This window comes from Dryobates pubescens, chromosome 39 (assembly GCF_014839835.1).
Source record: "Dryobates pubescens isolate bDryPub1 chromosome 39, bDryPub1.pri, whole genome shotgun sequence".
NCBI lineage: Eukaryota > Metazoa > Chordata > Aves > Piciformes > Picidae > Dryobates > Dryobates pubescens.
In genome coordinates this window covers 3,456,303-3,473,641 of record NC_071650.1, presented here as the reverse complement: position 1 = coordinate 3,473,641, position 17,339 = coordinate 3,456,303, and the positions used below count along the sequence as shown (strand labels likewise).

The following is a 17,339-nucleotide window of genomic DNA, read 5'->3' as shown; positions in this document are numbered from 1 at the left end:
CGCCGGAGGAGCCCTGCGGGGCGCGGAGGAACCCGCGCCTCTGTCCGCGGTGCTGACCGCCGGCGGCACCGAATGGCGGGATTAAGGCTGCAGTAATCGGAGCCGGATTAATTGCCCGGAACCCGGCTGCAATCTGAGCAGCTGCACAAATGTCCCCCAGCCCGAGAGACTGAGTGTGAGGGGGAGGGTGGTGGGTGGGCATCTGCCGCCCAGATACTGCACCGCGATTACTGGGAGGGAAAAACCCCAAATCTGTCATCCGCTGCTTTTGGGCAGGGCTGGACTGGCTAGGATCCCGCAGCCCCTCCTCTTCCTCCTCCCTCCTCCTCTTCCTCTCCCTCGCAGTCTCGCTCTCCTTTCCCGGCTCAGCCGCCTATCCGCGGAGGGGGCGAGACGAGCATAGAGCCCGCAGCCCCTCCCCGGCAACAAGCGATGGGCGACATCCCCGGCCTCGTGAAAATCAGCGTCTCCCTCAAGATCCAGCCCAACGACGGGGCGGTCTATTTCAAGGTGGACGGGCAGCGCTTCGGCCAGAACCGCACCATCAAGCTGCTGACCGGGGCCAAGTACAAGATCGAGGTGTCCCTCCGGCCCGGCACCGTCCAGGCCACGTAAGTGCAGCCTCCCCGCTCGGCGCGGCTTCCCCGGCCCTCCCTTCCCCGCTGCTTTATTTTTAGAGGTTTAATATTTTTTCCTGGCAGGCTGACAGCACGGCCTTTCCGTGATTTCTCGCTCTCCCCGCCCTTTTGCTTTGGTGGCCCCGTTTCTGGGTCCCTGGCCAGCTGTTCCCAGTGCTTTGCTCAGCTGGCTCGGGAGAGAGACCGCGTTTGGGAGTCACTTCCTTCCCTCTCCCTCCCCCTCTTCTCCCGGAGCCCTTTATACCCAGCCCTTTTTCTCCTTCCTTCCTTCCCTGCGGTTCGTGCTGGAGGCAGAGGGAAGAGGCCGTGTTCAGAAGGCACCAGGGCCAAGCCTCGTCGCAGCATGGCAAAGCAGAGTGGCATCAGGGAGGAAGCAGATGGAGAATCTGCTCTGGGTGGAAGGGTAGCCTAGGAGAAGAGATTCCACTAACCTCTCCCTAGCTATTTGAGATCACAGGGCTCCTGCCTTTCCTTTCTACCCTGGGTGACTGCAGAGCCCTGACATTTTTCAGGAGCCTCAGTGAGTCAGCAGCACCCACAGGACTCCTAAAATCGTGGAAGCATCTCCCAGCACAGAGGTGGCCAGCCCACATGCTGGCTCTAAGCTTCCAGGGAAGGGGACCTGCTGCTGAAAGGCTGCATCCCATCTCTTTGCAGGACAATGGGCATCGGGGGTGTCACTGTTCCACTGGAAGAGAAATCAAGAGATGCACAGGTGGTCTCTTACACAGGCATCTACGACACAGAAGGGGTGCCCCATACCAAGAGTGGGGAGAGACAGCCCATCCAGGTGAACATGCAGGTATGTGGTCCTCTTACCCTGGCATAAGAAGACAAGGGAAGGCAGAAGGGTGTTGACTCCCAGAGGGAATTGTGGAGGTAAAATATTTCAGGTCAAAGTCTGATCACAGCTGCTGCCCTCCTCTTTGTTTTGTGTCAGTAAGACTGCTGGCCAGAGCATAGCTGGAAAACACAAGCCCTAGTTGCCAAGCAGGAGCATTCCGCAAGCACAGAGGGTGACTACTCTTCCCTTCGACTTGTCATCTGCAGGATACCTCAGGGCCTGCCAGAGGCTGAAAGCATACAGGAGAACACACATCCTTCCCTTCAAGACTGTCTTGTCCCTTTCTTTCCCCATTGGCTTCCTTTAGCACATTGTCCCTGCATTCACAAACTTAAGGTCTTATTCAGGTGGCTCCTGACCCCAACCCTTCAGAGGAGGTCCAAGGACCAGAACTGGTATATACCATGCCCCTGAGAGACATGACAAAAGCTCCAGCCTGTAAGGCAGCAGGGCTGACAGAACACAGGAAGAGCAGCAGCCAGATTTCCATAGTGCTCTTTGGGTGGGGTGCAGAAGGAGGTTTGTTTTGTTCTGACTTTGGTTTGGTTGTTTGGAGTTTCCCTCCCCCTTCCTGATTCCAGTTGTGAGTGGTTCCTGCTGTTTATTCTATAACTTCTGTACAAACAAATGGGACAGTAAGCCATCTTCATCTCTTTTAGGGGTCTGATCCAATTTATACAAGTTTAGCACCTTGACAGGACCACCAGATTTCAGCTTTTTCTCACTGCATTTGTTAAATGCTTACAAGATTTCACCTTCATCTTTATCTTCACTCTTTTTTTGAGTCATCTTTAAGCATGATAATCATCTCCTAAGTAAGAACTGCAACATCTGCATTTGGAGTTTTTAATAGTTACAGCACATGTAACTTAATTTTGGAGACCCACATCCCAGGTACCACTTTCTACTCTTAAGATAGTAATACTGCCTGAAGTATTTGTGCACATTTATGACTTTCATACACAGTCATCTCCCTTCAGTGCCCAAGCAAACCAAACACCCAGTGTAACTTTCCAATGAGCAGAATAGGGCTGCTGGATGCCACTGCTGAGTATTGCAGTTACATTTAATGATGCTTTCGTACCAGGAAGTGCAGCACTCAAAAACCCCCATCTTTGACTAATACACTCCTCTTTTGATTGCCACTTTTGCCCATAAGTGCAGCACTGCTGTGAACTCTGAAAAACTGCAAGTTTAACTTTTCTGATGGAGAAAACCAATGCAAAGCACAAATGAAGCAATTCCATGAAAAGTAAGGAGGGTTTGATTTTCAGATACAAGCTCTGGGAAGGTTTGTTGCAGCATCAGAATTGAGTAGCCACAATATTTGTTGCTTTTACAAATGAAATCCTGGGATATCAGTCATGAAGCTAATAGGATTTTCTAGCATTAAGCAGGTCCTTAGCCCTTTTTAGGATCTGATCTTGATAGATAGGTTCTTCAGTACAGACTTAGGTGTCCACAGTTGATACTTTCAGGTATTAAACATAGGCAACTCAGCAGGGATTTACGTTTAACTCATCATTTAGCTGCTTAGCTAAACAGAGCCATAACAGATTTAGGGAACCAGCCTCAGATATCCTCATCTGAAAACTGCTTCTAATACCTACTTCCTGAATTCTCAAAGCTGGATTTAATGCATACAGCTTTAAATTTTCCTATTTCCTTCAACTATGAGGACTTTCTGCCCCCATTTCCTTTTCTAGAACAGGCAGGATCCTGATGCATCCTACAGCATCCTTATCTCTATTGAAGGCATAAAATCTGAACTCACATTAGAAACAGACCCATTCAAAACTGGTCTGATACTGCCCGTCAGTGCCTGCAAGATAGAAGGTCCATAAAGCTCCATAGGAACTGATTTCACATCTGCTTTTAAATTTCAACAAATAATTCTTTGAGCTCCTACTTTAAGTGGTTAGTAAACATCTGGCCTGTGACAGACACAGTTTATACATCTCCAACAACAACCCTGTTTTTGAATTGCAGAACCTGAGGATGCATTTGCATTACCTGAATGCTCAATTATGTGCATTATCCAGAAACCGCTAAACTCGCCAGCAAATGGTGTAAACTGAATTAGAAACCTCTTCTGGGGTCTCATTTCAGTCTTCTGTCAGACTAAACTAAGATTGAACAAAGATGTGAGATCTCTGTTCCCAGTAATAAATAGCCAGCAAGTCATCCTAGCATGCAAATTCAAGAGTGATCATAGAATGGTAAGGGTTGGAAGGGACCTCTAGCGATCATTGAGTCTGACCCCCCTGCCAAAGCAGGATGACCCAGGGCAGGTCACACACTGGATGACAATAACAGCCTTCTGTGCCTGACCTACAAAGAACAGGACTATCGTTCCTCCCTGTGGAAGGCACCATACAGGCCCCGTGGATGAGCAAAGATTCAGCTGTAGGAGCTGTGGGAATTCAGGGGAGCTCTGAGAATTCTGTATGCTCATTATGCCACAGAGCTGCTACATCTGCTAAGTACAGGGCTGAGAGGGGAAAGCACATGGTAGTGGAAAAGCTCTGTAATTAATTCTTTCCTTCTCCTGGAAATACACAGCAGTCAAACTACTCAGGGTAGCTCAGCAAACTAGGTCATTGGAGGAACTTGTTTTCTTCCTCTATCTTCTTGAAATTCAGAGCTTTCCTGAAACGAAACGCTGATCCTGTACCATACAGCCGCCTACAAAAGCTATTAGAAATACCTTTTCTTCCTCAGTTTCCACACTGCAGATGGCTGATGCTCCTCTCTGACTATTTTTCACTGTGGATTGGGCACAGTCATATCCAATCTGCTCAACCTTTACTATCTTGCATGATGAGTATATCTGGATTACTACCAAAGATGATTAATAAAACCCAAAATCCTTAATTAAGGTTTTTGTTGCTGGGAGAGATGAAATAGCCTGTACAGCTGAGTCTATCTTTGTTAAAGGAAGTAGCAGAAATAGTCCAGCTGCACCTTGAAGGTAACACTTGGAACTGGAGCCAAATAAAAACCTTCCACTCCGGCTGTTGTCAAGGCTCAATTTAAGCTACCACAGCAAGTTGGGGGAAGGTTTGAAGCAATGGCCATTAGGCAGCAGCAGCTTAAATGCCACATCTTGAATCAAAAAAAAAACAAAACAAAAAAACCAAACCCAAAAAAACCCAACAACAAATTCAGGTCCTTCTGAGAAAACTGAGTACAGAAGGCTCTGCTTGCAGCTGAGGAAGAGCCACTGTGGTAAAAAGGATTTCACACTGCCTTTGCAAGTGTGATTGTAATAAGCAGATGAGCAAAGGTCAGCTCCCAGGCACATGATGGGAATGGAAAACAGTCAAGTGAAGAAGCTGTCATTGAAGTGAGTGATGGAAATATTTAAAAGGAAAAAAAAAAAATCAAAACCAGTGCTGATCAGTAGTGCTGAATCCATGATCTAGTATCTTCTAATAACATAACACAAGCAACAAGCCACAATACTGGGGCCAACAGAAATACATACAGGCTTCACATCCACACTTCAGAGTCTCTACAAGGTCTTAAAGCACAGGAACTTGAATTTTACATCATCACTACAACTGAAATCATAACCTACCCTTGAAAGCTTTACTCACAAGGTTTTTCTGATGTTTTAAGGGTGTCCAGCAGTGGCTTATAAGAAGGAGACTTTTATGGAATCATAAAATGGTTTGGGTTGGAAGGGAACTTAAAGATAATCTAGTTCCAACCTCCCTGCCATGGGCAGGGATAGCTCCCACTAGACCAGGTTTCTCCCTGTCCAACCTGGCTTTGAACACCTCAAGGGAGGGGGCATCCACAACCTCCCTGGGCAACCTCTTCCAGGGTTCCCTCACTGTAAAGAATTTCTAAATCTCTAAATATCTCCTCTTCCAGCTCCAATCCATTGCCCCTCACCCTATCACTAAAAGCCCTCCCCAGAGCCCTCCCTTTCAGGTATTGGAAGGATACTATAAGGTCTCCCCAGAGTCTTCTCTTCTCCAGGCTGAACAGCCCAAACTCTTGCAGCTTGTCCCCACAGGGAAATGCTCCAGCCCTCTGATCATCTTCTTGGCCCTCCTCTGGACCCCTTCCAACACACAGATGTACTTCTTCTGTTGGGGGTACCAGATCTGGACACAGTACAGCAGTCTACAGAACTTACTACAGCCACAGCCTTGTTCACTTCAAAGTTAAAAGCACAACCAGACAGCTCAGCCAACGTCTCTCTACTCCTTCATTGTATTAAACACTTGTATTAGACACACCTAGCTTCCGTTACAGCCGAGTCTGAAAAGCTGCACTATCACAGTACAACCAGTGACTACAGAAATGCACAAAGGACACCTTTTGTTTAAGCTTCACCTAAGACACAGAACAGGTTCCCCAGGAAGGAGTATGTGGTCTAGTAGTAGCACATCTCAGTCAAGACATTGCAAACAAGGCTATGAAATAGAGGAATGTTAGAGATTTCAGATTCCACAGAAGAAGGAATTTTCCCAATCTTAACTGCAGCCTCTAGGTGTAGGTATAAAGGTGAAGTGATGGCCAGTATCTCTGCAGGTCACTGGCTACATGATCTCCAGTATGTGTAAGACATTTTGAGATCACTGGGTCAACTACTGCTGTGTCATCTTAAGAATGATTATAGCCTGATTCTCGCTTTTGGTAACATTATCCATATGGGAACTTCAACATTTTTATTCCCTTGTCTTTCTCAGTGCAAGAGGACAGAAGATGGAGTACCCAATCCTTCACATTTCATGTATATCTGAGCACTAAATGCTGCCAGAGCAGGCTTTACAGCTACTTTGACCCTTGTATCAGCTGTTTCACGTTTTGCAGTTTCTCTTTAAGACAGAGAAACAAACAAAAGAATCCATTCACTAACACTCATATCCCTCTTCCTTACAGTTCAATGACATTGGTGTTTTTGAAACGGTCTGGCAAGTCAAATTCTACAACTACCACAAACGAGATCACTGCCAGTGGGGAAACAGTTTTGGCAGCATCGAGTATGAATGCAAACCAAATGAAACACGCAGTCTTATGTGGATCAACAAAGAGACCTTCCACTGAACAGAGGTAAAACCAATACTGCTGGACTTTCCCTGAGGAAAATGCTACCTTTTCAAACCAGCAAGAAGCCTTAACAAAGGCATCCTGTAACACTGCTTTGTTCCATAAGGTTTCAACAACTTTGTTGTATATACAGGTGGTGCCACTAACATCTTTGCCTCTTATCGTATTTTACGTTTACCCTGGCATCTGCAGCTTTCTTTCTCTGTCACCCTGAAAGTACTGAAAAGTTTATGGTAAAGAGTATTGATAGATGGGTAGAAAGTCAGATCATCATAATACTGTCGTAAGTATTTGGATTATCCCCACTCAATGGTTTCACCTGACAACTTTTGTGAAGTGCTTTGCTTTATCGCTTAGAATTTGGATGCAACATGGGGTCAGTGATTTCTGTATCTACCTTTGTGTTTGCTCCTAAACCAGTGTGCTCCCTCGAGCATTTTGTTGTACATGTCACCCCAGTGGACAGCAAAAAGTGCAAATTATGGGTATTAGTAGGTTTAGATAAGTGGCAGCTACTGCACTGTTGATATTGTGCTTTCATACCAAGGAATTTGGAAACTCATTGTCCCTTTTGTTAAGTGCTGTAAGATATTCTGTGAAATTTGCTAATTTACCAAACCCCTCAAACCAGGATTCTTTGTTGTTCATTTTCTCTGAAATAGCTTTAGGAAATGGTATAAAGTGTGCTAACCTGAATGAAGGAAAAACAATAAATCAGATGTGGTATCAGAGTCATCCAACAACATCGTTAATCTCTATCTTAAGATCATAGAGTGTTCTAGAAAGATACACCAGCCATGCTTCATTTCTTTCTTCCAGTGCTGATACTGATCTCCCCATTTCTGTTTTGATGACACAGTGCTCAAACCAGTGAAATCCTAGAAAACCACTTTTTCAAGGGTGGCCACTGTGTCACACCAAGAGCAACAGTATTTCTGACCAACAAACACTCTGCAGTGTGAAGAGTGCAGATCCCAGTGCCATGATACTACCTGCACTGCACCCTTGCAAATGAAGGTCAGCATGTAAGCCTTTGCATGGTTATGACTAAAGGTGCTACATAAACACTCTATCAGTGTTTAACGTCCAGACAACAAACTCCATATCTTTCCTTCCAGTAAATGAAGCAGGGAAACAACTGCACTGACCCACCCCCAATTTATGCTGAAGGAAGCTGTCAGTTCCTGCATATCTGTTACTCCCTTTGTGAATAATTTGTAAATGGTGTATGTAAATGGTAACCATGACTTTTGATCTTTGTAATAAAGGACTCAAACAATCTCTTCTCTACTATGACCATCTAAATGAGTTGAAAATACCATATTAAAAAGGCAGTGGTTTTAGAAAGTTAGGCAGCAATAGCATTCAATAGAGCTGAGTGATAAAATTCAAACTGCATTTTGTTGCACTAATATAGTGTGGAAAGTAAAGAATCACAGAATTGTTTCATTTGGACAAGACCTTCAACAGCAAGTCCAGCCATCGACTTAAGACAACCATGGCCATTAAAACATGCCCCAAAGGCCCAGATCCACGTTTCTTCAACACTTCCAGGGACAGTGACTCCACCACCTTGCTGGGCAGCCTGTTCCAATTTCCTTCCATAAAGAGATTTTACCTAATATCCAACCTAAACCTCCCTCTCATTCTGTCAGCTGATACTGGGGAGAAGAAACTGACTCCCAACCTCATTCCAGCTTCCTTTTAGGTTATTGTAAAGAGCAATGAGGTCTCCCCTCAGCCTCCTCTTCTCCAGACTAAACAACCCCAGTACCCTCAGCTGCTCCTCCTCAACAGACCCATTCTCCAGCTTTGTTGCCCTTCTCTGGACACGCTCCAGCACCTCAATGTCTTTCTTGTAGCAAAGGGCCCAAAACTGAACCCAATATTTGAGGTACAGCCTCACCAGTTCTGAATACAGGCCAAGCCAGGATGCTGGTGGCTTTCTTGGCCACCGGAGCACACTGCTGGCTCACATTCAGCCAGCTGTCATCTAGCACCCCCAGGTTCTTTCCTGCTGGGCAGCTTTCCAGACACTCTGCCCCAAGCCTGTAGCATTGCATAGGGTTGTTGTGACCTAAGTGCAGGACCTGGTACTTAGCTTTGTTAAACCTGAGGGACAGAAGTGGAGTACCAAAGAAGTATTTTCTTCCATGAAGTTATTAATCAAAAACCATGACTGCAGATTTCTACAGACAACAGAGCCTGACAGTAGCACTGATGTAATGCACCACTGGAACACCAAGCTAGCCAGATGCATCTCTACCCAGGCAGTATGACAGAGGCAAATTTCACTGTGAGGAAATTGTAGAAATAATCTGTGTTAATTTCTTTTCTGGCCTAGACCATAGGAAAAAAAATTCAAAACAGAAACACTGAAGTAAGCAACTTCAAATGAAATCTGTATTTTAGACAGAAGTGTTCTTGCCAGCACTTGGGCAGAAATTTCCACCTAAGAGGCTTCAATGAAAGTTCCAGATGTCAATCAAGTCCATCCCTGCACTGATAGAACATGATTTTCTTCCATAACAACTGGCATGCTTTTGTTTGTAGATACACACTGGAATCACATCAGCAAGAAATATATGGGATTCATAAATGAACAGAAAAAAATCTGTCTAAATAACACTAAAATGTGTAAGATGGGCCTCCACTTTGAGTTACAGAATCACAGAACACATCATGTTGGAAGGGAACCTTGAAGGTCATCTTGTCCAACCACCCTGCAGTGAGAAGGAACATCTCCAACTGGATCAGGTTGCTCAGGGCCCCATCAAGTCTGAAGTTGAATGTCTCCAGGGCTGAGATCTCAACCACATCTCAGGGCAACCTCTTCCCCTATTTCACCATTCTCACTGAAAAGAGCTTCCTTCTTCTGTCCAACCTAAATCTACCCTGCTGTAGTTTCAAACTATTGCCCCTCATCCTATTGCTACAAACACTCCTAAACAGTGTTCCCCAGCCTTCCTCTACTCTTCAGATACTGAAATATAAGGTCTCCCCAGAGCCTTCTCTTAACCAGGCTGAACAGCCCCAAACTCTCACAGCCTGTTCTCACAGGAGAGGTGCTCCAGCTCTCTGATCATTGTCATGGTCCTGCTCTGGACCTGTTTCAGCAGGTCCATGTCCTTCTTGTGCTGGGAGTTGAACACAGTACTCCAGGTTCACCTTCTACAATACCCTTGGCCCACAGTGTCCTAGCACTCCAGCATTTAAGCATGTTACAACAAATAAGCCCAGCCTATGCGGGTGCAGGAGGGGCTGCTATTCTCAGCTATGTGGAAGCACACCTTTCCCAAGGTAAAATACTCAGGTTCACATTAATGTCAAATGGGGCAGCAATTTTTCTCATGTCCTAGCCAGCCCTGTAGCAATTCAGCTGAAATTCAGTTCAGAGGGCTGTCAAGAAAGAGCCTACAGATGCAGCAAGCTTATTTCAAAGGAAGAAGAGATCAGTCAGACCAGCTGTGTCTTGCAGGCTCTATCTCCTGACACTGAACCTTGTTGCCCACACCACAGCACTCCTTTCACAGACAGCAGCAGCAATTAAAAGGATAAGAGTCATTTAACAGCTTGGGAAGGTGTAAATGGCATTTATCAGCCGCTGTTATATCCTTCTTCCCTAGATGAGGTTTAAGCATACAGAAGTGTGACTATATGGCCTTACATTATTCCTGCATAGAAGATGACTCGATGTTTGTTAAGTATCACCATGGACAACAGCACTGATAGCCTGCACATGTAAAGCAAAACAGCCCCATCCATTTTCCTTTGTGATTTGCTTTGTGGCTATCTTAAGGGCAAGCAGCTAAAACTGGGACACACAGCAGACATTTGCTCCTGGTAAAGGAGACCCAAGACTTTAGCAGTCCTCTGAACGTAATGTTTTGAGTTTCTTTCATCCAGGACAACGCTGGTACAAATATTGGTAAGGCTCAGGTCACCAGCAAACTTGTTGGGACAGTGGGATGCATTATTCAGCCAGCAGCATGTAATCTCCAGACAAGTTTGCTCTTTACACCCCTTTTTTCTAAGTAGTATTTCCATGTTTGTTCAGAATAGGACACAACACTCCAAGCTTAAAGATACCTTTATTGTTATCTGCTACAATGCCAGAAAATGCTGACAGGGTGTCAATCCAGCTGCAACCACAAAACACTCACATCCAAAGGTTTTTATACATGACAGACTTCAAGACTTTTTCTCATGAAGTGTCCAGCTTTCATTTTCACATGGAAGACTGAAACCAATATACCAAATATTTCAGAGTCACTTTTTCATCTATATTTAGGTAGCAGTTGCCACTTTCAGACTGCTGAGTAAAATGATCTGAGAGCAACTTATTACTCATGGTTATTAGAGCTATGATCCTGCACAGGGCTTGCAGTAAGAGTTTGCACAAGGCTTTGTGTTACTACAGGCTTTGGTATCTCCTACTGTCTTACTGTGAAAATGAAATAATACTGCCAAAACCTCCATGCCCTACCAAGACAAGGCTGAGAGACCTGGGGCTGTTTAGTTGGGAAAACACAAGAATGAGAGGAGATTTTATTAATATTTATAAATATCTGAAGGATGGGGGTCAAGAAGGTGCCAGTCTCTTTTCAATGGTGTCCTCTGATAGGGCAAGGGGCAAAGGATACCAACTGAAACACAGTTCTACCTCAACATAAGGAAAATTTCTTTACCATAGGGTGCTGGAGCACTGGACCAGGCTGCCCAGAGAGGTTGTAGAGTCCCCTTCTCTAGAGACTTTCAAGACCTGTCTGGATGTATTCCTGTGTGATTTGGCCAGGTGATCCTGCTTTGGCAGGGAGGTTGGACTTGATGACCTCCAGAAGTCTCTTCCAACCCCCACCATTCTATGACTGATTCACTTATTTTATCTGAGACTCTGTTGAATGTTTTGCAGATGCAGAATGATCTTTAGTGATTCCAGAATAGCACAGTATCAGAAAACCCAATTTATTACATTCTTCCTATAAAAGATGTAAATGGAACTTCTGTACAAGGAAGCTGTAAGTTGTGTAGTACAAGGCTTTTACATGCCAGCTGGTTAAGAGCACTTGCCTCACTCACAATGTAAATTTTTGATGCATGAGCTGTATTGCATAGTTCTGTTCTTCTGGAGTCTCCACATAAAGCTTTGATTATGTAAGGATGTGGCAGGCTGTAAATGCTAGCCTCTTTCTGAGATCTGAAACAAGTGCTGTGACTTTCAGAATTCAAAGCATTGACAACTGCCTTCATGACTGTGTCAGCTCTGAAGCACCAAGTGGCAGTGTGATGAGTCTTACAACATTCAAGTTTTCCCTTAGCTCTACAAAGCTCACAAGTAATGGTTGGAAAGTCCCCTTAGTGCAACTAATCCAGATCTTTGGCTAGGAGAGCGAGGCACTCCTGCCCATGGGCCTTCCCTACTGCATACTTGGCAGCTTTCACCAGCATTTCTTGGACTGCTTCCTTTTCCACTCTCCATGAGACCAGCATTTAAGGCTTCAAATCCCTGTGAGCCTTGGCTTTCAGCCTTGGAAAGAAAAAGCTGCATCAACATAGCAAGAGCCAAACCAGTCCTCCTTGCATCATTTTCTGTTCTTACCTCAAATTGGTTTATTATTTCTCTTACTAGTCAACACAGCATAGTTCTGTGCAGTAAAGATAATTCCATGACAGACCTTATACACAGAATCACAGACTTGTTTTGCTTAGAAAAGACCTCTAAGATCATCAAGTCCAACCACCAACCTAAGACCACCATGCTCATTAAACCACATCCCAAAAGGCCACGTCCACACATTTCTTCAACACCTCCAGGGACGGCGTCTCCACCACCTCCCTGGGCAGCCTGTTCCATTGCCTGACCACTATTTCAGTAAAGAAATCTTTCCTAATATCCATCCTGTGAAACCTCCCCTGGCACAATTTTGGGACATTTCCTCTCATTCTATCACCTGATACTAAGGAGAAGATACCAAGCCCCACTTCACTCCAATCTCCTTTCAGGGAGTTATGGAGAACAATGAGGTCTCCCCCTCAGCCTCCTCTTCTCACTTCTTTCAGCCACTCCCCATCACTCATGTTCTTTGGACCCTCCACCAGTGCTGTTGCTCATTACACATAACTTTCTCAGCCTCTTCCTGCAAATGAAATTCATAGGGATTCCAACTGCATCACAAGTGTAAATAAGAAAATGTCCAGCTACCAAAAAAATTAAGGTAAGATTATAGTAAGCACTGCTGATGGTCAGTGGTGGTCTTGCAGTGTCTGCCATTGCAGTGTTGGAGAGCTCAGACAAATACAGCTTGTTTACACAGTGCTCTAGCCCTCACTGAACTGCTCTGGATAATAAGACATACACAAGTCAAGAATCACAAGATTTTGTGACTTCACACTCTGCAGTCATTTGAGTTTGTAATCTTTTGCCCTGCAGTGAGTCACAGAGCTCAGATAGGAGTACACAGATACAAAGAGATCTTCACTGGAGACAGGGGTTAAAAGCAATGGCAGCTTTTCCATCCATGTTGATGCCAAAAATCTTACATTAAAAGAAAAAAATCATTCCTAACAGTACACCTGCACTGAAAAAGTCTAAGGCTTTGATAATCTCTTTTTCCTAATGTAGATAAACTTGAGTCTCAGTGGTGCTTTGTCTGCCATCAGTAATGGTTTCATTTACCTCCCCAGGGAAACAGACACTCCTCCTTCCTTTATCCTACAGAATCATAGGGGATCCCACAGAATCTGGAGATATTCAAGTCCAACACTCTTACCAAAGCAGGTTCACCTAATAGGGGTCACACCAGAACCCATCCAGGTAGGCTTTGAGTGTCTTCAGAGACAGAGACCCCATCACCTCTCGAGGCAGCCTGTTCCTGTGCCCCAGCACCCTTAAAGAAGTTCCTCCTTCTGTTTAGCTGGAACTTATGTTCAAGCTTGTGCCCCTTATCCCTTGTCCTGTCACTGGGTGCCACTGAAGAAAGACTGGCCTTATCATCCTGACACCCACCCTTTAAGTATTTATAAGCATTCATGAGATCCCCTCTCAGTCTTCTCTTTTCCAGACTAAAAAGACCAAATTTTCTCAGTCTTTCCTTGTAAGGGAGATGTTCCAGTCCTCTAATCACCTTTGTAGGTTTCAATTGTATCCTCTCCAGCAAGGCCCTGTCCTTCTTGAACTGGGGAGTCCAGAACTGGACACAGTATTCCAGATGTGGCCTCACCAGGGCAGAATACAGGGGGGAGGATAATCTCCCTTGACCTGCTTGCCACACTCTACTTGATGCACCCCAGGATGCCATTGGCCTTTTGGCCACAAAGGCACATTGCTGGCTCATGGTTGTCCAACAGCACCCTCACATCTTTTTCCCCTGCAACAGTTCAGCCCTCAACCTGTACTGATACATGGAGTTGCTCTTCCCTAGATGCAGTCCCAAATATCAAGGAACAGCCTTGTATCCCATTTGGCAACTTCTGCAGCCTTTGAACAATCTTGAGAGCAGGAATAATAGGAGTTGTTGATGAAGAAGATAAGCCCCAAATGACTGTGTTAGAGGTAAGATAGTCTTCTGCCCATTCTCAGCACTGTAACTGCAAGGTTAGGTGCCATCCTGCCATTAGGGGAGTGACTGCAATACCTACACTAAGCTGGAGTGCTACAGGGACTAAGTATACGCTATAGGGACTAAGTGTTCTCAGAAGCTTGAGCTGAATCATTATGAGTTTAATGTGAACCCCTGTGGTGGGGTCACAACCCCAGAGGGCCTTGCTTTCAGAGGAGTGGCAGTAGTATGCAATAATACCAAAACAAAACCTATCTTTTGACTATGATGGCACTCTGATGCTCAAGGTCACTATGCCAACAGATTCACCTAAAGCAGAATCACAGAATTTTCAGCTGAAAGAGCCCTCTAAGATCACCAAGTCCAATCATCAACCTAACACCACCAGGGCCATTAAACCATGCCCCAGAGTGCCATGTCTACATGTTTCTTGAACACCTCCAGGGACAATGACTCCGCATTTAACATTGTGGGTAGAAGGCTGCAGAGGAGGAAGAAGAGCATGGCAAAAATGTGGTCAACACAAGCTTCACTTCAGAAACCAGACTAGAATTGCCAAAGGGAAAAAAAAAAGCCCATGATCAAAAATCCTCCAAGCAATCGCTAGATGGTGCTACTACGAAAACTCTACCATGGAGGAACTTCATAAAACCCAGGAGCCATCCATAAGCTGTATGCCACATGAAAAGGACTCCCCATCCCACTCCATTTGTAACTGTGGAGGCCACTTCTCCCAGGCAAGCACACAACAATCTTGCAGAATCTAATGCAAGCACTTCTATGTAAAAGAGTCCCCTTCACTATTGCCAAGTTTATTTTAATTCACACTGGCATCTAAAGAGGAGCAGCCAGTGGGTGTCTGTAGTCCAGAAGGAGACCAGCGATGGACAAAGGTGCAGGGACCCCACACGGTACTGAACCTCACTAATAGGGCATTTCTGCCCAGCTTGAAGTTCTTCCCACTGTAAGAGGATACCATTTCTTTAATAGAGGAACAGTTCCCCACTTCAAAGATAACCCCAAACTGCATCAAAATGAGCAAGGATATGATACATTTCTAAAGAAAGAAACAGATCTCACTTCACCCATATGTATCACAAAGACTGTCCCAAATCACATGCTTTTGTAACCAAAGTTACATGCTGCTGGGTGCTGCATTTGGGTCATACCAACCCCATGCAACACTACAGGCTTGGGGCAGAGTAGATGGAAAGTTCCCTGGCAGAATAGGACCTGGGGGTGCTGGATGACAGCTGGCTGAAGATAAGGCAGCAGTGTGCTCAGGTGGCCAAGAAAGCAAACAGCATCCTGGCCTGTGGAACAGTATGGCCAGCGGGAGCAGGGAAGTGATCATGCTTCTGTACTCAGCACTGGTGAGGCCACACCTCGAATACTGGGTTCTGGTTTGGGCCCCTCACTGCAAGAAGGAAATTGAGCTTCTGAAGCATGTCCAGAGAAGGACAACAAAGCTGGTGAAAGGCCTGGAGAACAGATCTTGTGAGAAGCAGCTGAGGGAACTGGGGTTGCTCAGTCTGGAGAAGACAAGGCTGAAGGGAGACATCATTGCTCTCTGCAACTCCCTGAAAGGAGGTTGGAGTGAGGTGGGGGTCTGTCTCTTCTCCCTAGTATCAGGTCACAGAACAAGAGAAAATGGCCTGAAATTGTGCCAGGGGAGGTTTAGGTTGGATACTAGGAAAAATATCTTCACTGGAAACGTGGTCAGGCATTGGAATAGGCTGCCCAGGGAGGTGGTCCTGGCACTTTGGGGCATATTTTAATAACCATGGTGGTCTTAGGTCAACAGCTGGACTTGATGATCTTAGAGGTCCCTTCCAGCTGGGACAAATCCATGATTCTGTGCTGCTGTGTGCTACAAGCCAAAACCCAGCAAGCTCTGAAGAAGACCATAAGTTAGCATTTTTCCAGTTAACAGGATCCCAATACTCAATCTCAACACAGCATTTGTCTGCAAGTGGGTCAGCACACTGTGCTCTCTCACTGCTCTACATGGCAATGAATCTGAGATGGTGAATTTAAATCTCCACTGCAATGCTAAAAGATCCATCTCTCCTCACCCCCTCCAAAGTGCTCCACTCTCAGGGGAATAACATTAGCATTTATGAAAGCAAATGCCTCAGGTTTTTGCTAATGTGCTAATGAGCTAGAGCCTTCCACCTTCAGATCATAAGCATGAATCCTATTCAGCTTGAAGGCAAAAATCCTATTTCTAGCAGAAATTTCATATCAAGGTGTGTTCTAGTTCCAGCTCCTCCATCACAAACTCAACCTTATGCTTTCTGTGCATTTGTATTTTCCAAGTCAGACAGGGCTTTGAGCTCAGCAGAGCCTTCAACTAAGGACCCCCATTGGGATTGGAGAAGAGGAGGCTGAGGGAAAACCACCTTGCTCTCTACAACTCCCTGAAAGGAGGTTGGAGTGAGGTGGGGGTTGGTCTCTTCTCCCTAGTATCAGGTGATGAGGAGGAGGAAAAGGCCTGAAAGTGTGCCAGGGAAGGTTTAGGTTGGAGATTAGGAAAGATTTCTTTTCTGAAAGAGAGGTCAGACATTGCAACAAGCTGCCCAGGGAGGCAGTGGAGTCACCATTGCTGGAGCTGTTGAAGAAACATGTGGACATGGCACTTTGGGTCATGGTTTAATGGCCATGGTGGTCTTGGGTTGACAGTTGGTCTTGATGGTCTTGGAGGTCTTTCCCAACCAAAGCCAGATCTATGATTCAATGAATTGTGGTGAGATCCAAAATCATTGTGATAGAGATCTGTGAGATATGCAGATCAGATTGCTGCACTTAGAAAATGGGAAAATAATTCTTTTTGTTAAAAGAAAAAAAAAAACCAAATTGCTATGTTAAGTTCTATGAACTGGAACTCACAGAAGAGCCCAAAATACTGATGGTTTTTACAAAAGAGCTACAGAAAGCAGAATGTGTATAAATATCAGCTGCTTTAGACCCCTTTAACAGTAAATATTCCACTGCAGCCACACTATGTTATTGAAACCATCCAGTTTTGCTTACCCACAGCAAAGGGCTAAATCTGATGTACAATTTTAGAAAGAAGTCATACAAAAAAATTGAGAACTTGCTTTAGGAGAAAGTAACAGATGCTGAATTCCAGCATCTGAAAACCCTTCCAAGGCTTGTGCCCCTTTCTCCTGCCAATTTAAAATCCCAGTATCGTGCCCTAACCTTGCTCCTAGTCACCACAGAGGTTCTGCT

General features: G+C 45.1%; 1 protein-coding gene across 1 annotated transcript; it reads left to right on the top strand.

Annotated features, from left to right (window-relative positions):
- The first annotated feature begins 203 nt into the window (after positions 1–203).
- On the top strand, positions 204–7,837 carry CNRIP1 (cannabinoid receptor interacting protein 1). Its single transcript, XM_009901293.2, has 3 exons — positions 204–611; positions 1,296–1,440; positions 6,379–7,837. Exons 1-3 carry the CDS (start codon positions 433–435, stop codon positions 6,541–6,543), a joined length of 489 nt encoding a protein of 162 aa, XP_009899595.1. The 5' UTR covers positions 204–432; the 3' UTR covers positions 6,544–7,837.
- Positions 7,838–17,339: the final 9,502 nt, after the last annotated feature.